Consider the following 25,019-nt stretch of genomic DNA (forward strand, 5'->3'; position numbering starts at 1 on the left):
ATTTTTAAGTTTTTTCGCGGTAATACCGGTAAACTTTGAGGACGGTATAAAAGTATGAAAAAATGGATACCGCCCACCCCTGCGTCACACATTTTAATTAAATGAGATCACATTTTGATGAAGATGATCACGGGTAACAATTACATTTGGGATTTCAATTTATTGAAATTAAAATAATTATTTCTTTGATTACGTGGTGAATGTTTTTCATTATTATTGTGTGTTTGATTATGTAAAACCCGCAATTTTTAAAATATAATTACATTATCTCTTACTTAAAATGCTATCTAAAAGTGATTTTGTAACTATTACTTGGAGTACTTATCTGGGAAAATGAAGCAGTATTGAGGTCAATGCAAAGCATAACATTTTTCACTTAATTAATTTTAAATTAATTGGAAGTTAAAGCAAGTCATGCTGATCATACCAGTTACATTTTAAGAGATAGCCTACTGTAATGAGATAAATATGATTTATGTGATGTGTTTATCCAGATTCAAAAGAATGACTTATAAGTTCACATTCTAATCAGAATATATGTTGCTCATATCTATTGTTCATAACATCCATCTCAATTTTAAAGAACGTTCATAAGCCTTTGAAACAGCACAAGTCCCTCCAGGAGTGAGAGAAGGGAGACCTTTAATCAATCAAAGGACGGAGACCTCTCAGTAACTGGGGTGAGGTTGACCAAGGGCTTTCCTATGGTGGCCAGCCAAAAGCTGGGCATGGGCAACGGTTCGATCAAAGCCCCACGGCTAGAGGACAGCTGCCTGGCCCCAAGTCTGAAGGAGCCCCCGGTGTGGGACACGGAGCCCCTGAGGCTCCGCATAGCCCACCTGGAGGAGGAGCTGACCCGGAGGGACCAGGAGTTCAAAGCCCAGGAGCAGCAGCTCCAGAAGCTTCAGAGGGAGCTGGAGGCTAAGATCTCCCAGATAGACAAGCTTCAAGATGCCATTGGCTACAACAGCCTGGGCTGCTCCCCGCCGGCACCCCCTCGCCACAGCCACCGCCTGCTCAGCGTCATCAACCAGGGCCCTACCCGATTCCACAGGGTGGCTGTGGAGGTGCACCGCAGGCTCAAGGCCAAGGAGGGTGTGTCGGCTGAGCCCACCTCAGAGCACTTCTGCGGAGGTCTCAGGGCCCATCATGTGTCCGTTGAGAGGGCCCGTGTCCGCAAGGACTCCAGGTGAGTGGCCTAATCAACAAAACTGATGTGTGACATTTTAGAAGGGTTATTGAATGTACTGTATTGTAGTCTGGAATCATAATTCATATGGGGGGTATCCCAGACTGATTCTCGTGCCCATGTTCCTTGTGTCAGATCCATACCCAATTGTACATTTGATAATGGGCTACTTGTCAAGACAAACCTTGTCCTCTTTAAGCAGCACAGCAGCAATTGTAACACTTTTATTTTTCAGTCGAATCAATATTATTTGTATTGCCTAAAAGGAAGTGTCAGCAAGCTCATTCTGTTGGACAAGAGCAGAGACTGGAGCTGCCAAGCCTTTGTAGTCTGTCCCACTCCAAGGAGGTTTGAAATCTTGTATTATTAGCATCGGGACATACAAGATGGGGGAAACAAAGGCCAGAGCATTTATATGCAGGACTGGATCATTATGGCTACAATTAAGCTGGCATTGGTTGCCTGACCCCCACTCTGCAGCATTAATACATTCACAAGGTCCATTTTAGGTCAATGGATGGAACCTCTGCTGTGTGATGTGGTAATCAGAAGCCTCGTAGTGATGAGGAGGCACACAGAGGGAAACTGACAGGCCTAATTGAACTGAATGCACCTTTTTGTTTCTCATTGGGGATTGGCTAAGAGCCATCATGAGAGCAGTGCATCATGTGAAAAATATATACATGAATACTCTGAACTAGTCGAGTTAAACTAAAATGATCTGTGTCTTATAGATTCTAAAGATTATTTAAAAGTTATTAAATCCATTCCTTTTCCAGCACCATGTGTGATATTGTTTCAGAACATATATCATATGGATTTAAGAAAAAAATATCCAAAAAATATAGCTAAAGCCAACATGAACTACTAATACATTAAGATTGTGACATAATCACAAATCTACCCACTGAGCTCCTCCAAGTACCAGCTAATATCTCACATCCTGTCAGAAGTGGTATTTGACTTTGGAGGAATATTGATCTCCTGGTCAAACAAACCTTAGACCTTTGACCTAGCGAGTGTCCGTGCTGCTTCTTATCTCTCTCTCCCCCCTCATGCTCCCAGCACCAAGAAGCTGATCAACGATGCCTTCATGAACAACGACTTTCTGAAGAAGCTGGAGCCGCAGCACATGAGGGAGATGGTGGACTGCATGTACGAGAAGATCTACACTAAGGACCAGCTGGTCATCCAGGAGGGGGAGCCCGGGAACTACCTCAATGTTTTGGCAGGTCATAAATAAACACATTTATATTTTCACCTGCCAGTTTCGTCTATGTATGTTGTTGTACTTGTACCCACTTAAACAGAGCCGGTTTATGATGCCAGATACCCTTGAGGAACCTTGAGAAAACTGTGAAGAAACCCATTCTAGTCACCTACTGGGGCCTGTCTACCATTTTCAATGTAGAATGTGTCTGTGGCTATACTGCACTTGTTTGTAATACTAACAGTCAACATTTCATATTAATTTGCATAGCTAAACTTTACGTTGCTTTTGATAGTGAAGTTGTGCTCTAACACCAACACACACTTTGGCATTCATTCTTTTATGTATAGACTTATGTTTAGTATGTTTTCCTCTCTAGACGGCTTGTTAGAAGTCATACAGAATGGCAAGCTGCTGGGAGAGATGCGTCCTGGGACGGCTTTCGGAGAGTTGGCCATATTGTACAACTGTAAAAGAACTGCAACAGTGAAAGGTGAGTTGCCGCTAGCAAGCGTTCTGTCAAAGTGGTATATGATGTTACGAGAAATCGCAAAGGGATTATTACATCCCCATTCAAATGCCCAAGCGAAAAAAGTAAACTTAAGTGTATTAAAAATGGATTAAATGAGTAATTCAAATATATTCATGTTTTTATACTTACTTAAAGTACACTAAAGTTGCCTTTGTAATTTTGTGTACTTACTAAAAGTATACTTTAATTTCATGCCCTTACATGTGTACTTTAGTAGTATACTGACAAAAAGTATACTTTATTGTCATATTCTTAAACCTTTATTTCAGTTTACTTATAAAAAAGTATACTTTTTTATCAATTTAAAAAAAAGAATTCTAGGTAGCTTTTTCTGCTTCTCGCAGGTACAGCAGTAAACAAAGGAAACATGTTTTAGCATTTACAAATTTACAAAAGAAAAGATTGTTAAATAAAGATAGTACTATATGCAGTATACATATACTGTTTGTGTGTATATATACACTACATACACACACACACACACACACATGCTATATACGCATACATATACAATTACAGTAATCATATTTATAGCGATAATTATGTATCAGTACAACACAATAGTTGCACCTGCTGGCTACCACTGCCAAAAATAAAATTAGGATTAGAGAATTAGGATTGGAGAGTAAACAGAAGACGTCGAATGGCTGTAGAAATTGCGTCCATCTCCAACGTCGGAAGACCGGCCAATAAAGGACCCAGTGTGAATGTTTGCTGACATTCATTGAGGTCACATTTCAACCTGTTATATTAATTACACTTTAATACAATTTTAACACCCCCGCTCCCCTTTCTACTATCTTTATGTAATCTAATATACTACCACTACTCTTCTATCTGCACTCCACCACCACACACATTTGCATCAACACACACACAAAACAAATACAGAAAAATACAGTCAATCCTCTGGTTAATCCAGTCACAATTCAGGCAAGTTATTATTGAAACAATAACATGATTTAGAAAAAATATTTCGAGCAAGGTCTTCAAAAGCTGAGGATCAAACAAGCAGTTTTAGCAGTACGAAGATGTAATCGCCATAGAGGCATCATGTTGTAAAGGCCAACAAATATTATTTATTGACCAAGATAAGGTATGCCATTCAGCACCTTGTACAGTACCAGGCAGAAGCTTATGGGCCTACTTGCTTGGCAGTTGACCTGCTGCTAGAGTGACATAGTTGCATGGTTATGTCATGTCCCCTTCAACCTCAATGGGACTTCATGCATTAATAAAGGTTGAGTATTAAAATTAAATACCAATGCATTTTCTATCTAATTGAAGTATACTTTTAGAATACACAGAAATATGTTAGTGACACATTATTAACACACTTCTAATATACTTCATACTATTTTACAGTTGCTTTGAATATGACTAAGATTACATTCTGAGTGTGTTGAAAGTACATCTCAGATAATCTATTATAAGTATACTTAAATATGAATTAAGGGGTCAATTTAACATATTTAAGTATTAAATAATAAGAATTATAATTAATATTCAATAAACCTACATAATTTAAAATGTTTGTATATTAAATACAACTTAAATACATTTTAAGATGGGTCATTTTAGAACCTTTTATATACTTAAGTAAAAAATGTTTTCACTTGGGTGTGTTTAATAGCATGTGCAACATAGATACAGTGTGTAAAGTACATGTTGCTAAACACACTTTAATGTAAAATGGCTGGCCAACTCATTTACTTTAGGTTATTTGACTTATTTTAAAAGCAAACACACATATCAAGACCCAGATGTACTGTACAGAAATAAAATCATTGAGACTATTACACAATAAATTCCAAGACTTGTTTCCATTGTGGTCCTCATTTAAAATTATGAAAATACCTGTCTTAGTGAGTGTCAGGTGACATACTGTAGTACATGGTGTCATGTAACTATGTGTTCAGCTGTATCCAGGTCTCATATCTGGGCTCTGGACCGCCAGACCTTCCAGAGTATCATGATGAGGTCTACCCAGGCCAGGCACGAGGAGTATTTCAGCTTTCTACGCAGGTAAAACCAAGGAGTCAGCCATTGAAGTCTCAACCTCAGTATCTCGGTTATACAGTATATAATAATGAGTTACCATAAACATATAACAGTAACACATCCAGTGCCCTCCATAAGTATTGGAAAGCATTTTGTCTTCTTTTAGCTCTATACTCCACTTTGGATTTGAAACCAAACAATTACTATGATGTTAAAGTAGAGATTCTCAGCTTTAATTCAATGTTTTAAAAAAAAAAAAAAAAAAAAATGTCAGATTGGTTTCACCATTTAGAAATTGCTACCCTTTTTTACATAGTCCCCCTATTTCAGGGCACAAAAGGTATTGGAAAATTGGCTTGACAGGTCTTTCTAGTTAGTCAGGTGTGTTCTGTCACATCATTTGTGCAGGCAAAAAAAGAGCTGTCAATGTCTAGTATTGATTCTAGGCTTTGCATTTGCCTTTGGAGTCTGCTATTGGTGTCTGTCAACATGAGGACTAAAGAGACGTCAATGAAAGTCTTGGAAGCCATTATGAGGCTGAAATATCAGAAAAATCTATCAGAAACATAGCCAAAACCTTAGACTTACCAAAATCAACAGTTTGTAAAATCATTAAAAAAGAAAGAAAGCACTGGTGAGTTCATCAATCGCAAGCAGGTTGGTAGACCAAGGAAGACTTCTACAGTGGATGACCGAGGAATGCTCACCATAATTAAGAAAAAACCCAGAACAACTATTCCACAGATCAGGAACACACACAGGAGGTAGGCGCGAATGTTGTCAGAGACTACCATCTGCAGAATACATCACATGCCAAACTATAGGCTTCACTGCAAGGTGCAAACCAGTAGTTATCCTCAAAAAGGATGGTCAGGTTACTGTTTACTAAAAAGTACCTAAAAAGCCTGTAGAGGTCTGGAAAATGGTCTAGTGGACAGATTAGAATTAGAAGAATATGATCATGTACCAGAGAGGAAGGTTTGGAGAAAAAACGATCTGCCCAAGATTTACAGCATACCACCTCATTGTGAAACATGGTGGAGTGGTGCTATGGTTTGGGCATGTATAGCAGCAGCAGAATGTATTCTGATGTATACAGAAACATCTTGTCTGCTTGAGTACAAGCAAATGCCACCAAATTCATTGGATGGTGCTTCATCATGCACTAAGACAATGACCCCAAACATACTGCCATAGCAACTAGAGAGTTTTTCAGGGCCGAGAAGTGGTAAGTTCTTGACTGGCCATGTCTATATTCAGATTTAAACCTGTTTGAACATGCATTTCATTTCTTGATAATAGAAATGTAGGCAAAAATACCTCAAAACAAACAACAACTGAAGATGGCTGCAGTACAGAGAATATACCCAGCGTCTGGTGGGGTCAATGGGTCGAAGACTTCAGGCAGTTATTGCATGCAAAGGATTGTCGACTAAATACTAACATGAGTACTTTTTTGCACGTTATATGATTTTTCATTATATGATGTTCTGAAATAGAGGGAGTATGTTTAAAACATGTTGTACCTTCTCAATGGTGAACCCAACTTGAAAAAAATACATAGAATTAAACCTGAGAATCTCTACAATACTTTAACCCCATAGTAATTGTTTCAATTTCAAATCCAAACTGTTTGAGTTTAGAGCTAAAAGAAGACAAAATGCTTCCTCTTTCCAATACTTACAGAGGGCACTGTACATAATCATTGCAATTCAAGGCTCCCATAACACATTTCTTTTACATTTTTGTGTACAATAATTGGTTATCTATTACTCCTTTCATAGACATTGCTGCCTCTCTGATGTGCTTATGCTGTAGCTTAGGGAGAAGACATTCTGAGACTAGTAGGTTGTTGATATTAGGTAAACACAGCTCAATCAGTATTATCAACAACATCCCCCGCCCCCCAATAACTATCTCTGTGAACTTAACCCACAGTGTGTCTCTATTGAGAGACTTACCAGAAGAGAAGCTTGCTAAAATTGTTGACTGTCTTGAAGTGGTAAGTCTTAACTGTGTTGTACATCTGTTTTTTCAATTTGATCTTTAAATTAAAAAAAATATATATATACAGTACATGATGTGGGAAGATTGTTGATGTGGCAAAGAGTTGCTCTTCTGTTTCATTTTCAGGACTATTTTGATAAAGGAGAGTATATCATTCGAGAAGGCGAGGAGGGAAACACCTTTTTCATAATAGCTAAAGGAGAGGTAAGGTACTACTCTCATCATCATCAGGCGTTGAAGTTTTCCGTCACTACGACTGATTTCTGTCATTTTGGATTCAATATGGATTATTGAGTGACGATGCTGATTCCCATAGGTGGCCCTGCCCAAGCGGGGGGAAAAAATGCTTAAGTGTATTGAAAATAGATTAAAGGAGTAATTAACATGCTTAAAATATATTCATGTTTTCTATAATTACTTAAAATACACTAAAATTGTACTTTGTACTTTTGTGTAATTACTTAAAGTATACTTTAATGTCATGCCATTACATTTGAGCTTTAGTATACTTGCCAGCAGTAACTAGAACTGAATGTATTTTAAATTTTACTTAGTATACTTACAGTACACTTTATGTACTAAAAGTACACTTTATTGTCATGTAAACAAATCTGCATTTTAGATTAGATAATTAAGATTTGATTGATTAAGTAATATCATGTCCGTAAATGTGTCCCTGAGTGTTAGGTAACCTGGTCCTTCAACTTGCAGTTGCACCTCTCATGGGATCAATCAATTAGAAACTCAGTTTTGCCAAGTAAATATCTTGGGTCGTCTTGGGCCATGAGTAAACCATCTCAGCGACAGCTTTGAACAAAAATATTTGTAGAATATCCTGAAAGAATCCCAATAAAAAATATGAAATTAAGTTTAGAATATAATGGTAATATACTTTTAGTATATTTCATGTCATTTACATATTACCCAGCATTGCTGTCTCAAATGTACTTTTTTAACAACAACACTTACAGTTTGGTTATTTATTGGATTCAATGCTCATTTTGAGATTGGATTATGTATTAATAGTGCTACCCTTCAGTTTTGTATACTTCGATTCCTGCTATCCCTCAATTATGTGTATTAAGTTGCTAACCATATTTATAAATAATTAGGACCATTATTAGGACCAACATATGGTATGCCATTCAGCTCTATGTACAAGGCGGAAGCCTATGGGCCTCCTTGCTTTGCAGTTGAGCTGCTGCAAGAGTGACATAGTTGCATGGTCACGTGTCATGTCCCCCTCAACCTCAATGGGACTTTATGCATTAATAAATATTGAATATGAAAATGTAAAAGAACATAAATACTAATGCATTTTCTATCTAATTGAAGTGTACTTTTAGAATACACAGAAATATGCTAGTGACACATTATTAACACACTTCTAATATACTTCATACTATTTTACAGTGGATTTGAATATGACTAAGATTACATTCTGAGTGTGTTGAAAGTACATCTCAGATAATGTTATAATAAGTATACTTAAATATGAGGGTTCAATTTAACATATTTCATGTATATTTAATATGCTAAAAACCTACATAATTTACCTAAGTTTCAGTATATTAAATACAACTTGAATACAATTTAAGATGGGTCATTTTAGTATCCTTTAATATATTTAAGTATATTTAAACTCAAGTATTCAGGACTTGAAATATAATACTTAAGTATACTTAAAGTATTAGGATTTTTTGCTTGGGTGTTGAGATCCCATAGGTGGCCCTGTCACAGATTATACCATTGCATGTTTCTTTTTTAGCTGTTTTCAGCACATTCGTAAGTGCATATTTTAACAAGTCAACCTTTATGGCAAAATAGATTGATGGAGAAAGAAGGGGAACACTAAGATGCTGTGTTTCTTGGTCAGGTGTCTGTCACACAAACTACAGAGGGATGTCCTGAACCCCAGGAGATCAAGACTCTGGGTGTGGGGGACTACTTTGGAGAAAAAGCCCTCATTAGGTAAGAGCTGTCACTGCTCTCTTTGTCAAAGGTCAAAAGGCTGTTCTCTGCTCTAGTATCAAACACAGTTGGAACATACTGTATGTGAGTCCACTCTCTCTCTCTCTCTCTCTCTCTCTCTCTCTCTCTCTCTCTCTCTCTCTCTCTCCATTGTATAAAATGTATTTGTTTTGCACCAAACAATAGAATAATCTTAGTCATTGCCCCCAGACTGACATCAACATATCTGACCACAGCAAGCAGTTTCAGTCCAGTCCTTTCACATGGGAGTTGTAGGCTGTGGAATGTTAGTCTGCTTACAAAGACATGCATTATCAAACAATTGTTATTTAGGTAGTAGATTTCTACTGGTTTCATAGAAGAGAAGTGTCTGGTGAGCAGGGACATAGGAAGTATATTTTGCAAGGTCTTGCTGCCTAAAATGGCCAATTCTGGTGACTTTTGATGGGAGAATAACATAGTGGTTAGTGTGAGTGTATAATAATAATAATAATAATAATATCAGTTTCCACACAAAGGTTTGGCAGAGACTTTTGGCTATATTTTGTTAATAGCAAAGCATATCTAATATGCTTTGCAACTGCACCCCCACTTCCTACGTGCCTGCTGGTGAGTAAGATGAGTTTCACAGTTTTTCTGGGCTGTATAGTTTGGTTGGTTTATGTAACCTGTCTGTCTCCAGTGAGGATGTTCGCTCAGCCAACATCATCTCCACTGAGAATGACACACAGTGCTTGGTGGTAGACAGAGAGTGAGTAGCGTCAATGCAACCACACTGCACAGTACACACACACACACACACACACACACACACACACACACACATGCCTGCAACACATCTATATTCTTCATGGTACCTCTCCAGCAACTTCAACCAGATGGTAGGCACTTATGAGGAACTCCAGGCATACCTGAAGGAATACGTTGAGGAGCTGTCTCGGAGCGATGTGAGGAGAAACGCACTGTGAGTAATGTTGTAGGCCAGCTAACAAACTACATGGTTCCCTTCCAAATTAAGTACAAATCCCACATTATTCCACACTTCTCTCATCCCACAGGCCTCAGTCTCCCCTCATCAACTCATCCCCAGAGGCCCAGGAGCTGAGGAGACTCAGAGAGAGGGTCGCCATCCTGCCCACCCACCAGCCCTTTCAGGACCTGGAGGTCATAGCTACGCTGGGCATGGGCGGCTTCGGACGGGTGGAGCTGGTGAGACCCCTGCCGTTTAGGTCACACCCCCAGTGGGTGCATACACACATTATCATAAAGTATATGTAACAGCCAGGGTTCACATATGCACGGAAGATCCAAGTGTCTACTATTAGACCAAGAGGATATCCTCAAGATCCGAGGGCGGCACTTGAGTTTACTGTACATGTCTCAGGCAGGGTTATCACGATTCCTAATCATCTCACGACATATTTTACAGTTCTCTTCATACAGTAACATTCATGACAGAACTCTGCAGGGCTGATCCTCAGTGTCCTGTTAACTCTGTTTTCTCCTTAGCAGATACCATATGATCTTTGTGTCTCAGGTGAAGCTGAAGGATGAGGACACAACTTTTGCTCTGAAGTGTATTAAAAAAAAGCACATTGTGGACACGAGACAACAGGAGCACATCTACTCTGAGAAGAACATCCTACAGCAGACCAACTCACACTTCATAGTCAGGTCTGTGTTATATTGTACTCCACATGCTCTGATAGCAGATATGTGGATATGGATATATGATGTGGATCCATGAGCTATCCTCAGGGTTCATGCCTACCAGACCTGGGTTGAAACCAATTTGAAATACTTTCAAATGGGCAGGGTTTGCTTTTTTGGACTACTCCATTGGTTCTATTGTGTCAGGCAAACTCAATCAAGTATTTGAAATGATTTCACATACTATTTGAGCCCAGGTCTGATCACCACACACGTATTCCTCATGCCCCAAGAGTGTGATGCTATAGCGTCCAAGCAAGCATTAATACATGACAGGATGTGCATTAACAGCCGATATCCACACACTTCCGGCTGTTGTGACAGTGACCGCCAGAAGCGTGTGGATATCGGCTGTTAATGCACATCCTGTTATGTATAAATGCTTACTTTTATAACGGGTTCTGAGAAATATATGATCTGATTGGCTAAAACTGTGTTCCAAGCTGTGCATTAATCTCTGAGAATCACACAGCTGAGAAAGGGATGCCGGGCGGTTACATTTACATGTGCCAACCTGATTGGTGCATGGCTTGGAACGCAGTTATCTCAGAACCCGTTTATTCACACTTTCAGGTGCTCTTGGTAGACATTGTCTTTACAATCCCAAGGCACTCATGGTCGTTAACTGTCTTAGTTCAAAGACAGGCGTAGATTGAAAACCCATCTCTTCAGGCTACATCTTAACAGTCCTTCCTAAAGACCTCTTCACCCCCACTACCCCCCCTGTACTAACCCTAACCCCAACCCTTGAGACCCCTTCACCCCAACTTCCCCCCTGTACAAGTTCTCTCCTGTTAATAAATAATTTAAAAACAAAAAAACAAAACAAAAAAAACGACTGCCAATGGCCCCTGGTGTGAGCATTGATTACTTTGTCTTATGATGACTGTTGGATAGATGATTCACTTACTTAAACAAATGTATTTGTTGTAAGTCGCTTTGGATAAAGGCGTCTGCTAAATGCCATGAATGTAAATGTAAAACAAACACTTGAAATAGTCTGGACTGGTGACTTTAGCACAGGTGGCCAGCATGTTCTGAAGCTGGCAAATTTAGCTGAAAATTAGTAGGGTTATGATTCCCATGAGGGTATAACCACAGATTACTGTGGCACAAAGAAGTCTGTCAGCCACTGTCCAGGAGTGGATGAGAGACATGTCTTTGTGGGTAGTTAAGAGGTTATTAAAGTAGATTAACTTAAGGTCTGATCAACAACATTGTGTGTGGATATTAGCTTGTGTGGAAGTCATGTTTGTTGGTATTGTAGGTACTGTATGTCAATGTCAAGGAGTGAGAGCAATCTAGTACAGTATGAACAAACGAGAGGTTGAATTACCTATTCAATATCTTACTTTGCATTCTTCTGGACTGGCATAATGAAATGGATCATGAACCAAAGATGTTCATCCCAGGAGGGGATCAACAGAATTGTATGTTACATAATAATAGGGAGCAGGGAACTCTTTAGTGTATAATAAAGCCTTGGACCTTCAAAGGAGGTCCTTGGACCTTGGTGGTTCATGTTCTGTTTCATAAAACAATTCATGATTACATAACATAATACAATGTCAGTAGGTAGATGTATGCAAAGTTTTGGCTGATTAGTGTCCCCTGAATGCATAAAAAGGTCAGCAAAGGTCAACTTCACTGTTCTTTAGATCTGTGAGGCACAGAAAAATATTGCTTGTGGTCACAATAGAAATGAATTTGTAGCCTAGTGCATGAATAATGCATACTACAGTAGAGTGTGATATTAAAAAACTAAATTATGGAACAGAGACTGTGAGCATAGCCAGCTGTAGTATCAGACAGCGGGGTATTCTTCTTCCCTGCTTTTAAGGATACAAGACAGACCTAAGGGAAAGTCAGTGAATGCAGTTAAAAGCTTTGTATGTTGAGCCTATAGCCTTCATATTGACAGGGGAAAGGTGGTCTGTGAAAGTGAAGGGCGCTGACTTTGAAACAAGAAGCCACTCTTGTGAGTAAACTTGGAGCTGTTCTCTTGGTGAGAGAGAGAGAGGGAGAGGGAGAGAGAGAGAGGCCCCATCTCGCGTGCTCCATATCCTAGTAGGAGTTGCTAAGGAGTCCCTTTGGAGAATGTGTGTTTGTCTCCCATCCCACAGCTGAATGTGTAGACTGAGGTTTCATTTATATGGCCTGTGACATTCATGGACAAAAGAGCCGGATAAACACTGCTCTGAGCTGCCACTCAGAAGGAAAGTTCAGTGTAAATATGGTGATCTTTCTCCCATATTTATTTTTCCTTTTCTTACTTTCCTTCTCTTTCTCCGAAACCCTTTCTCTCTCTCTGCTTTCTTAGTTTTTCTTTGGGGCCTCGATTGACAAATAAAACAAGGCACATATAACACAAAGCTAACCTCTTCATTAAAAGTACCCCGGCCTAACAAAAATAGTTCTGAAGAGTGCACAGTCTTGTTTTTACTGTGGAGAAGCACGTTTACAATGTTCAAAATGTTTCTTACCCTAAATTCTCTACACTAAGGAAAATTAACCTGTGGGTGTGTGTGTTCCAGGTTATTCCGGACATTCCGGGATGATAAGTTTGTGTACATGCTACTGGAGGTTTGCCTTGGTGGGGAACTGTGGAGTGTGCTACGGGACATGTGAGTGTAGGTTGTTTTCCAGTACTGTACATCATCCTCAACACCCATTTGAAAAGGCTATGATTTTGCTTCAAATCAAACCTACTGTACTAGAACTTTTGCGGGTGACGGTCAGATTGAAACATAATTAAAGCCAGGTGTTTCTTTTTCTGACCATATGACTAGAAAGTTGTAGTTGTAGTAGCCTATAACTTCGTAGAACTGAGGTTTTCCTGGCCAAGTCATGAGGTCAGGGCAAACATAGGGCCTAGACATATTATATGTTGTATGGAACAATAAAAACCTTAAGCATGTAGTCACAGACCACCAATATTCAGTCCAACTATGTGTCCTAAGCCAGGGCCACAGTAGTCTGACAGAAAACAAAAATGTATATGTAAGCACTATCTTATTTTATCCATGAAATTTGGGCATAAACAGAGGCACCACCACTTCCTCATTTCTAATTGGCTAAACGGACTACAGTATAACATATAGTGTGGTAAGTTAAATGTTCAACTCCTCTGAACTTTCAACTGTATGAAAATGGACACCTACAGACCCTTGTCATCTGTTGCCTGTCAACGGATGACTCCCTCAGAGAAACCATTGGCTCAATCTGTACTTGACGGATACAACAGACTAGTGTGTCCATAGCTTAACAACTGCCTTGCCTGTTAAACAGGAGTTTCTTTGAAGAGGCCACAGCCCGCTTCTGCATTGGCTGTGTCCTGGAGGCCTTTGATTACCTCCACGCCAAAGGAATCGTGTATCGAGACCTCAAACCAGAGAATCTACTGCTGGATGCAGAGGGCTACATCAAATTGGTACATAGATCCATTACTTGATAACCTTAACCTTAATTTAACCTTACACAACCTTTACTTGATTCCTGCACTTTATGTATTTGTTTGCTACATAGGAATTATTATCCTACTTGACACAGAAGTGATGTCTATCTAATGACCTGAAAAAGTACTAGGGCATTTTAAGGAAATATTTACAGACCAGGTTTCTTCTTTGTTCTTCTTTGGTGTGTACATGTTGTTTGAAGTACAGTAGAACTACATACAGCACTATAGCAGGTATCAAAGCTGTGTGCTGGGAAACCTTGTTAGTGCACAGGTAAAGTTATGGTTGAGGGTGCTCATTTTGAATGTTCTGTCTTTTGCAGCTTTTGACAAGCCGTAACGTCTCACTTAAAACATAGTTTTTGGTAATTAATTATTATGACATCTGTCCTCCCTGTCCTTACAGTACAGTATCAATCTCTTCTCTTGTGTTTTCTCAGGCTGACTTTGGCTTTGCCAAGAAGATTGGCCTGGGGAAGAAGACATGGACGTTCTGTGGGACTCCAGAGTACGTGGCCCCAGAGGTGATCATGAACAAGGGCCATGACTTTGGGGCCGACTGCTGGTCCCTGGGGATCCTCGTCTTCGAGCTGCTAACTGGCGTGTGAGTCAGTGTGACAGACAGTAAAGCTAAGTGGGATGCTCTTGACAAAGGCTGTACGGGTGAGCGCCTTACTCTGTGATGAAGCTTTACGCTAGCTACCTCTCAAGGAGGTAACCATGGTAACCACGTATGTTGTATAGTGCTGATCAAATCAAGCCACAGATGAATCATACAGGACCTCCTTCATTCCCGTCCAGCCCACCCTTTTCCGGATCAGACCCCATTAAGATCTACACCATGGTTCTTCATGGCATTGAGAAGGTGGACTTCCCAAAGAAGATCAGCAAACGTCCAGATGACCTGATCAGGAGGCTCTGCAAGTATGTTGCATTCACAAACATTGTGTGAAAGGTGTGATACATGCATTACAATCTCGCCGAATAGGGTATATATTTGAATAGCGTTCAGTGTCATGCTTCTAAGTGCAGTTGCCTCAACCCTTCTGACCAGCTCAGTGAGTCACACAGCAACTGGTCTTGCAGTAATTGACCAGACTGGGACCATTGAAGATGTGACAGGCAATCGATCATATCGCATCCTAGATTCCATTAATAATACCCATAATTGTGATGTGTGTAAAATACTTTTTTGAAAGTTGTACTCATCATAATAATCACTCATAGAGTCACGATCAAGCAAGAGAGAACAGGAGGGGGATACAGCAGAGCGTGTCCAAAACCAGCCATGCATATTTTTTTTTCCCGGTGCGCTCCTCCCAAATAGGCAATGGCATTATGATAAATAATGTGTGTACAAAACAAGATTACATGACATTATTTTATTTGTTCCATGTTTGAACGAAAATCAAGATTTAGCTAACTGGTTGTTGTTCTCTATGACAACTGTAGCAAACTATTCTATTTCTATTCACAGACTAAAACCTAAAATCCAGTGTGACTGGAGCGAGATGTTCCTGAGCCAGCCAGGAGTTTAACGTTTATAGTGATATATTTTGTGGTTGATGAGAGAGGATCTTTTTCTTGATAATTTCCGATTAAAATAAAGGCGTGACAATTTATCCAGCACACTCTCCCCCTTCAAACGATCCACCAAAAAGTGTGATACAAAATAAATGCATAATTATCCAACTGAAACCCAAAATCCTTACTCCTATCACGCATGAAAATGATTTATTATTACAACCAACTCATCTTATTCATGTCAGACTGCGCAAAACATTTCCCCCGCTTCTCTGCGCATATGAACATATGAGCATATGAACATCCATGTATCTGAAATGCGCAGAATCAACTGAGAAACATTATGTCCTATGAGTTAATTAATGTGCACTTTCGCGGACACACTGCCACATATATTCCATGTCTGACATGTCCATGAAGACATTAATAATTTCTAAATTAAGGTTCTGTTACGTCTCGTCTTGTTCATTAGTTTGTTTGTCTTTGTTTCATGTTATTCATTGTTCCCTGTTTATTCTGGTGTCTCTCACCTTATCTCTCGTTCTAGACACTTCACTACCTGCCCTTGTGTGTTTCCTGCCTGTGTGATCGTCTACCCCACCCTGATTGGATTCACCTGTTCATCAGCATCATTCCCTGTGTATTTAGTCTGTGTGTTTCCCCTGTCTCGTTGCCAGTTCGTCTTTTGTGCCTTAGGGTCAAAACGTCCTTCTTGTCTTCCTGTTTTTTTTATCTTTGTTAGTTTTTCCGAGTTTGTCTTTTGTACCATACCCTGCTTTGCCTGCCCTTTTTTGGATATCTGCCTCCCTACATATTGTCTACCTGTGTACCACACTCTTTTTCTGGAATTAAAGGATTATTCTTTTGGATTAAGCTTTTGTCCTGAGTCGTACGATTGAGTTCTCTGCCTTGGTCTACAGCCTTTACAGTACGAACTGGCCAACAATGGACTCAGCCGTCTCTGACTTGGTGCGCGCTGTGCTTCAGACCCAGGAGAGATGGATTCTCCGCCATGACGAACAACTCACCTCAATCTGCCTGGGGGTGAGTGGGCTGTCAGAGCGACATGAGGGCTTTTTGATCATACAACCCCCGGTTGAGAGGCAGCAAGAGTGCTTATGGGCCTGCGTCAGGGTAGAAGACGGGTGTCCGATTACGCCATCGAGTTCTGCATCTTGGCAGCATATAGTGGCTGGAATCCTTCCGCCCAGTTTGACGCGTTTTTCTTTGGGCTTTCAGAACCCCATCAAAGACCAGTCGGCTCCGCTTGAGCTTCCCTCTGACCTGGATTGTCTTTTCGCCCTGGCCATCAGAATTGACAGCCATCTTCAAGAGAGAGAGATGGAGAGGTCCAGGTCTGCGATTTATCCGTCCGTCCAGAGGAGTCAGTTCCATGTTGATCGCTCTTCGTCGTGGCGTCTTCCTCAACAGATCCTGCTGACTGCTCATCTACGCCCCCTGCTGCATCGGAGGAGTCCATGCAGCTAGGGAGGGCCAGGCTTTCTCCTGAGGAGTGCCAACGTCGAATACGGGAGGACAGGTGCGTCTACTGTGCTCAGATGGGTCATTTCATGTCTGTGTGTCCTGTAAGACAAGACTCATCAGTGGAGAAGAGGGCGCTGATGAATCAAACTGTTTTTTCTGCCAATCTCGTTGTTTTACTCCTGCACAACCAATCGTTTCTTCTCGGACTATTAACCATCCTTTGTTTGTGGACTCCAGAGCGGATGGGAGTTTCATGGATTGGAGGTTTGCTAAAAGGCATGGTATAGACTTTGTTCCTCTGCCCAAGCCATTAGAGGCCAACGCTCTTGATGGTCACTTATTATGCAGAGTCACTCACCGCATGGAACCTATTCAGATTGTCATCGCCAATAACCACACGGAAACCCTGAGTTTTCATTTGTTCAACTCCCTGTTAAGCCTCTCATTCTGGGATATCCCTGGCTCGCCAAGCATAACCCCCACATAGACTGGTCCACTGGGGAGGTTACGGGGTGGGGCAAGGGCTGCTCACCTTCATGCTTTCCGTCTGTTCCGGTTTCTGTGTCTCCTCGATCTTCGGCCTCTCCAGTGCTTCCTAGGTCTCATGTTTCCTCACATCCCCTGCTTTCTATGGATTCTGATTTCCCGGACCTCTCTAGTGTTCCCCTCTGTTACCTCGACCTCAAAGAGGTATTCAACAAGTCACATGCTACCTCTCTGACTCCTCACCGGTCCTACGATTGCGCCATTGACTTGCTCCCAGGATCGTCTCCTCCAAGAGGGCGTCTCTATTCCTTAGCGGCCCGGGAGAGGGAGGCTATGAAGGAATATATTGACTCCTCCCTAGCTGCTGGTATCATTCGCCCTTCCTCTTCTCCTGCTGGGTTTGGCTTTTTCTTTGTGGACAAGAAGGATAAGACGGTTCGTCCCTGCATTGACTATTGAGGTCTTAATGTGGTCACCATAAGGAACAGGTACCCTCCCTCTTATCTCATCTGCTTTTGAACTATTGCAAGGGGCTAAGATACACTAAGCTGGACCATGCCTAACATTTGGTTAGGATAAGGGAGGGGGACGAATGGAAGATGGCATTCAATACTCCTAGTGGTCAATATGAGTACCTAGTTATGGCGTTTGACCTCACTAATGCCCCCGCTGTGTTTCAGGCTCTGACGTTCTCCGGGACATATTGAATCAATTTGTTTCTGTTTACCTGGATGATATCCTTATCTTCTCCCCCGACGAGGAGACTCATGTCCAGCACGTCCGCCAAGTTCTCCAGCATCTCCTCGACAATCAGTTTTTCATAAAAGCTGAAAAGTGTGAGTTCCATGCCTCCACTGTTGCTTTCCTGGGTTTTATCATCTCTAAAGACAACATTGGATGGATCCCACCAAGGTTAGTGCGGTTGCTGAGTGGTCCCTGTCTACTAGTCGCAAGCTGGTACAGCGGTTTTTAGGGTTCGCTAATTTCTATAGATGTTTTATCAGAAATGTTAGTACTATTGCCACACCATTGCATGCTCTCACCTCCTCGTCTGTTAGATTCCAGTGGTCTCCCTAGGGGTTCGTTGTAGAAGTGGATGCTTCCCGCTTCCTGTGCCTCATCGCCCCTGGTCTGACATCTTTCAGGACGTCATCACAGGGTTACCACCCTCGGAAGGTAACACCACCATCTTGACGGTGGTGGACAGATTTTCCAAAATGGTACACTTCATCCCCCTGTCTAAATTGCCGTCCGCCAAGGAGACGGTGGAGACACTGTTATTTCATGTGTTCCGTATCCATGGTTTCCCTAAGGATGTGGTGTCGGACCGGGGGCCACAGTTCATCTCCCAGTTTTGGAAGGCTTTCTGTTCTCTCCTCGGTGCCACCGTCAGCCTCTCCTCCGGGTACCACCCCCAGTCCAACAGCCAGAGCGAGCGGCTCAACCAGGAGCTGGAGACCTGCCTGCGGTGCATCGTTTCCCAGAATCCGGCCACCTGGAGAAAACATCTCAAATGTGGGATGAGCATGCTCACAACATCCCCCTTCTAGTGCGCTTATGGGTACCAGTCGCCGCTGTTCCCGGAGATGGACAGGGAGGTCAGCATTCCTTCTGCTCAGGCATTCGTTCGGCGGTGCCGCCACACCTGGAGCCGGGATGCAGGCAGGTGCTCCTTAGAACCTTGGCCCGGTATAAGAAGATGGCAGACCGTCAGCAAACCTCCGCTCCCATTTACCGGCCTGGGCAGAAGGTATGGTTGTCCACACGAGACCTCCCCTTGCAGTGGCTGTGCATCTTCGACTCCCCAGATTCTTGAAGGTTCACCCCACCTTCCATGTGGCCAAGGTCAAATGGGTAAAGGAGCCCCCCCCCGGTTCATTGATGGAGGGCCGGTATACACGGTTAAGCCGCTCCTGGCTGTTCATCGTCGGGGTCATAGACAGCAGTACCTGGTGTATTGGGAGGGGTACGGTCCTGAGGAGAGATCCTGGGTCTCCACCAACAACATTGTGGATCCAGGTCTCATCTGGGAGTTCCACCAAGCCCATCCTGATCTGCCAGGGACGTCAGGTGCCATCCCTAGATGGGGGGGTACTGTTGGCTGTCTACGTCTTGTCTTGTTCCTTAGTTTGTTTGTCTTCATTCCATGTTATTCATTTATTGTTCCCTGTTTATTTTTGTGTCACTCACCTTATCTCTTGTTCCAGACACTTCACTACCTGCCCTTGTGTGTTTCCCGCCTGTGTGATCATCTACCCCGCCCTGATTGGATTCACCTGTTCATCATCATCATTCCCTGTGTATTTAGTCTGTGTGTTTCCGTCATTGCCAGTTCGTCTTTGTGCCTTAGGGTCAAAACGTCCCAGTGATTTTCATAGTGATTTCTTGTCTTTCTCGTTTTTGATCTTTGTTCGTTTTTTCCAAGATGTCTTTTGCCTTTTCCCTGTTGGATTATCCGCCTCCTATTTGACTGACTACCCGTGTACCATACCCTGCCTTGCCCCTCCCTACGTATTGTCTACCTGTGTACCAAACTCTTTTTCTGTAACTAAAGGATTATTCTTTTGCATTCAGCTTTTTGTCCCGAGTCGTGCGATTGAGTCCTCAGCCTTGATCTACAGCCTTTACAGGTTCATCCAAAGACATCATCACCCCCCTCGCAGCATTTTAAACAGCACCCCCTCACGAAATATAATTGAGCTAAACATTTTCCCCGCTTCTCTGCGCTGTGATAGAATGCTTGATGACGGTATGAGAATAGATAGGACTTGGTCCCATTGCTTGGTCCTGATATTTAAATCATTTCCACTCTTCATCTCTGCAATTCATGAGCTGCTATAATAAACTTGATTATGCCAATCTATCTGATAAGGCAAACCATTGTCCTTGTCATCGCCTCGGTAGGCTAAAAAGGTTGGTCTAGCTTGTATACAATAGTTTGACTTTATCTTCAATGTTGCCTCTATTGGATATCCGACAAATTTATGTGAGGGGGCTACAGCCTAAAAGGGGTGTAGGGGGGGCTGTGTTGCATATCACATGTTAAACAAGCAATTTTGATGACTTTTGACTGGAGAATGGGTGAATGGAATTGCAGCGCATGACAAATATATGCAACTCTTATCAGAGCTGTTTATAGGCCTTGTGTCATAAAGAGAGAGATCCGATCCATTTCATGCTTTTCACTTACACTAACCACTATGTTATTCTCCTGTCAAAAGTAACCAGATTTGCTTGTTTAACAATATTTTCCTGTCCTTGATACTGTATATTAGCTTCAAAGGATGGCGTTACAGTAAAACTGCCCGTTTGGCTCTGACAAAAGTATATCTTTTCATGTGAGACCATCCTCCGTTCGTGATGTAGCGATTACAATTCACAATTTATCACATTACGTGAGCTCATTAGTGATCAAAATAATTAACTGAAAAACTTTCCAGAAAATTTAAATAATCCAATGATGGTTATTGTTTGTGTGCGATGTTTGCAAGTGCAAGACGCATATCCCATCCTTCACAGCTCTTGTCACCACCTTGTGGTGGCTTTTGGCAACACTTCACACCGTGAAATTTCTGCAGCTGCGGGACTTAGAAGTACCCTGCTAAAGCGTTGGCTTGGACCTATTAAACTCCTACCTACTGTACCTCTTCCTTCCTCAGGCTCAACCCTGTGAACAGGCTTGGGAATAAAAAGAATGGCATCATTGACATTAAGAAACACAAGTACGTCCACTTCCATTTCGCCAAACACCATCAACACGACTGACACTTTACATTTACATTTGAGTAATTTAGCAGACGATTTACAGTAAGTACATTTGTACGTGTAACAACTATACATCACAAACATCGCAAGTAAGACTTTCTATAAGAACAAGTTCCACAAGCAGTCACAGTGCTAGAGAAAGGAAAGAAAACAATTGTTAGTTAGTTTGTTAGTTTATTTCAACCACTTATTAGATAGAACACAAAATGGTACAGACACTACTGAATCAAAAGGTTTGCTTCATTCATTCAACTCGCCAAGTGGTTCACAAATGAGCACTTTCTCTGTATTAGTCATACTGTACATAGGGGAGCTCATTAAATCAAGACCATACCAAAACTGTCATCGGTGTCATAGCAGTGTTCAAGTCATTGTCTGCTAAACACCTTCCCCCTGGCCCCACTCTCCTCCTCGTCCTCCTCAATGTGTCACATCTACCACACCATCCCTGCACGGGCAGCATTGTGGAACAAGCAGCACTTACACCAGGGAGCAATAAGAGATGAGAATGAGGGCTGCAGCTGTACACCCCTCCCCAGCCCCTCTCAATGGAGTACAATGTAGCCTTCTCTCAGTTGTTAGGAATACGACTCCTGTGACCTACTGAAAACACATTGGAGGAGAAGATTTAGGTTCCTCCTCTTAGATCTTCTCCTACAATGTCTTTTGAGGACGACTCGAGTAGAGGACGGCGGAGAGGACGTGAGGAGTCATCAGACGAGTGCTTGAAGAGTAGCTTTGTGTTGTTTTCATCAGAGCAAATAATGGATAATGACAACCAATCGACATGTTTTAGATGGGAGAGATACATTGTAATAGATTGTATTATGGAAGAAAGAGCGTGAGATCAGTAGCGCACCTATTTGAAGTTCAGCGAGCTCTACAGTTGGTCATGTAGTGTTTCTATGGTTGCATATTGCTGTTTGTGTCTTTTCTGCGGCTATTGAGTGCCCACAGCATGCTATATATCCATGTCATTCAACTCTATCAGTATAGAGTGTTGTAAATAGCTGTCTTTGTGGAGGGCATTTTAGGCTAGAATGAGGGCTGTGATGTAGTGCTGACAGGAAATGAACACATGCCTTTTTTATTTGTATTTTATACTCCATTCAGGTGGTTCCAGGGCTTCAACTGGGAGGGGCTTAGACGGCAGAAGCTCAATTCTCCACTGAGGAGAGAGGTGAAGTGTTCCCATTCAGACTGTTCATGTACTCACTCTGCAACACCCATCTATTGTGTACCCTGGTGTGTTTTCATTGAAAACTGAAAAGAGCCCCCTTGAAGCGATGAGGTGACATGATGTTCAGAAGCTCAATGAGTGGGCCTCAGGCTTGGGTGGATCACACTGTCTCATTCTGGAATGAATTACCATGAGTGATTCTTTATGTACAGCTCTAGTATTAGTCTCTCCTGTTGATAAGAGGAGGCGCAATGAGTGGATATGTGCTATTATCTGAAGGGATGACAAATAACATGTGCAGGCCAATTTAAAAACACAGACAGCTATCTCATCTGAATTGCATTCATTTAACATAACACATGCATACAGCACTAAAAGGTGGTGTGACATATATTTCCCATCAATCTTCACATGCCGACTACGAACCTTTGAACATCAATTGATGAGACATTAGGATCTTTGCATATTGTTGTATCTGACTGACTGGTGATCTGTGATGATCCTCCCTCCACACAGCTGAAGGGCCCGATGGACCACAGCCACTTTGACATGTTCCCTCCAGAACTAGAGGAGACACCAGAGGAGTTCTCTGGCTGGGACAAGGACTTCTGAAACGCCCCTGGAGTTTCCACACTCTACAGACAAACAGTGTGGTGACATTCCCAGACTCTAGTTTTTCAACCAGTGAGCAGTGAGCTGTGCTACAGTATCTAACGTAAAACAATGCACTCTGCAGAAGTAGCCATTACCCTTGATTATCCCATTGCTTCCCTGCTAGTTGCCATACTTGCCATGAATTTGACATGAGTGTCTGTTGCTGCCCCTGCAGACTGAAGATTGTCTCTAAACCAGTAATGTCAGCCATTTGGCAGGAGGAACAGTGTATGAAGTGCTACTTGATGACACCAGGCAACAGCAAGGACATTCATCAAGACAAGTGATTAATTGGCTCTGAGTGCCAAAAGTATGCAGGGTGCTAACACTCCGAAGGCGTTGTCATTCTACCCTCTATTCAAACCAAAAATGTTTTTTGCTTGGATGCTCCCAGCCTTCCAATTTGTTGATGTGTTTCTAATATCATGGGTTTGAATCTCAGTTATAAAATGTCATATTTTGACAATGTGCTCCACAATGTGATCATCAAGATGTTTGTGCTTGAGTAAGCAAGGTGGTGAATTATCGTATCTTCCTTGTGTTGTCTGTTAATCATTAACTTGTTTTGTTTCCCTGGTTTGGTCAGATCAATATCTTTCAGTTTCACACTAATCCTCAGGATCGACATGTATTATGTACAATAATATATCTTATGATTCAGCTTAGTTAAAAAAAATAATACAAAAAATGTAATTCACTTTCTTCCCATGGTGGCCATTTTGAGAATTAATTGGTTTAAATGGCTCATATACTGTAACACCTTATGTTGCTGTGTGGGCTTTGAAATATGTACGATTTTATCACCAACTGATGGAAGTCTGTTTGTTAATAATCTGCACTGTAGATACAAAACAAAGATAGACAATTCTGATCAAAGCATTATCTAGGTATTTTCCTTCCATTTATGTTCAACAAATGTATGTATGTAATGCAATGTGATCATGCAGAATTATAATTGTATAACTCCCCAAATAATGTGCACTCTGTTTGAAATTATTGAATTAAGTGTTATACTGTATGTTTTTGAAGCTTTTGTAGCACAGATGTAAAAACAAACAAAAAATGTGTTTATGATAAAACATCTGTTTTATCTAAAGATATGACATCTCAGTTATTTCTTTCAGGGATGTCTTTCTTGAAAACACAATAGAGATACTAGATACAGTGGTTCCTATAAATGGAGAAAAACAATCAATACAGGAAATATGCCACAAGCAACAGGCAACATATGAACAGCCCTGGGAGAAAATCTCAGATTCCCACTCAGATTCCCATAGTTCCCTGTGTTGTTCTGTCAACAATGTGTCAGACAGCTGGTTTTTTATTTATGGTCACTAAGTAAAGTAGAGTTACGAAAATTACGAAAATAAATACACATAAATATTTCTATGGTATACACAGCCATGGTGATAGCATCACAATAAATTGAAAAAAATAATAACAATTTCAGATGCAAGATGAGAGGCCGACCACAGTTAACAGAAATGCATTGATGCATATATTTTTGTAGAAGGATGAATAGTAATTTAATTGTTATTTTGTACAATAAGTGAATATCAAGGTGGCAAAATCTACGGATGTTTGTAAACAACTGACATTTGTCTTACAAATACTTCAGGGAAGCAATGGCTCCCTCTACTGAGCAACTTGATGAATTGCACCATCTGAGACACAACAAGAGACCAATGCCTCAAACAACGCAATGCCTGTTCTCTTGTTACTTTCCCAGAGAGAGGTCCATGGTGAAGACTGGCATATGGCCCTCAGAGGCTCTCTGCAAGGCCAACACAGACCGAAAAGGTACAGTACGGTGTTTACAGCAAAGAGAAACAAATTCCTTTTAGGATGGTA

At 41.3% G+C, this 25,019-nt stretch overlaps 1 protein-coding gene across 1 annotated transcript; it reads left to right on the top strand.

Annotated features, from left to right (window-relative positions):
• Positions 1-704: 704 nt before the first annotated feature.
• Positions 705-24,131, top strand: prkg2l (protein kinase cGMP-dependent 2, like; the record flags this gene model as incomplete). The annotated part of the gene is made up of 18 exons (XM_083695511.1): positions 705-1,189; positions 2,255-2,421; positions 2,779-2,892; positions 4,851-4,956; positions 6,871-6,934; positions 7,066-7,143; positions 8,816-8,910; positions 9,593-9,661; positions 9,776-9,874; positions 9,969-10,119; positions 10,448-10,584; positions 13,155-13,244; positions 13,909-14,050; positions 14,515-14,678; positions 14,876-14,998; positions 21,229-21,291; positions 22,448-22,514; positions 23,031-24,131. The coding sequence occupies 18 exons, from the start codon at positions 705-707 to the stop codon at positions 23,124-23,126; spliced, it is 2,310 nt and encodes a 769-aa protein (XP_083551637.1). The 3' UTR covers positions 23,127-24,131.
• Positions 24,132-25,019: the final 888 nt, after the last annotated feature.

The sequence above is a fragment of the Argentina silus genome (genome assembly GCF_951799395.1).
Source record: "Argentina silus genome assembly, chromosome: X".
Classification (NCBI taxonomy): domain Eukaryota; kingdom Metazoa; phylum Chordata; class Actinopteri; order Argentiniformes; family Argentinidae; genus Argentina; species Argentina silus.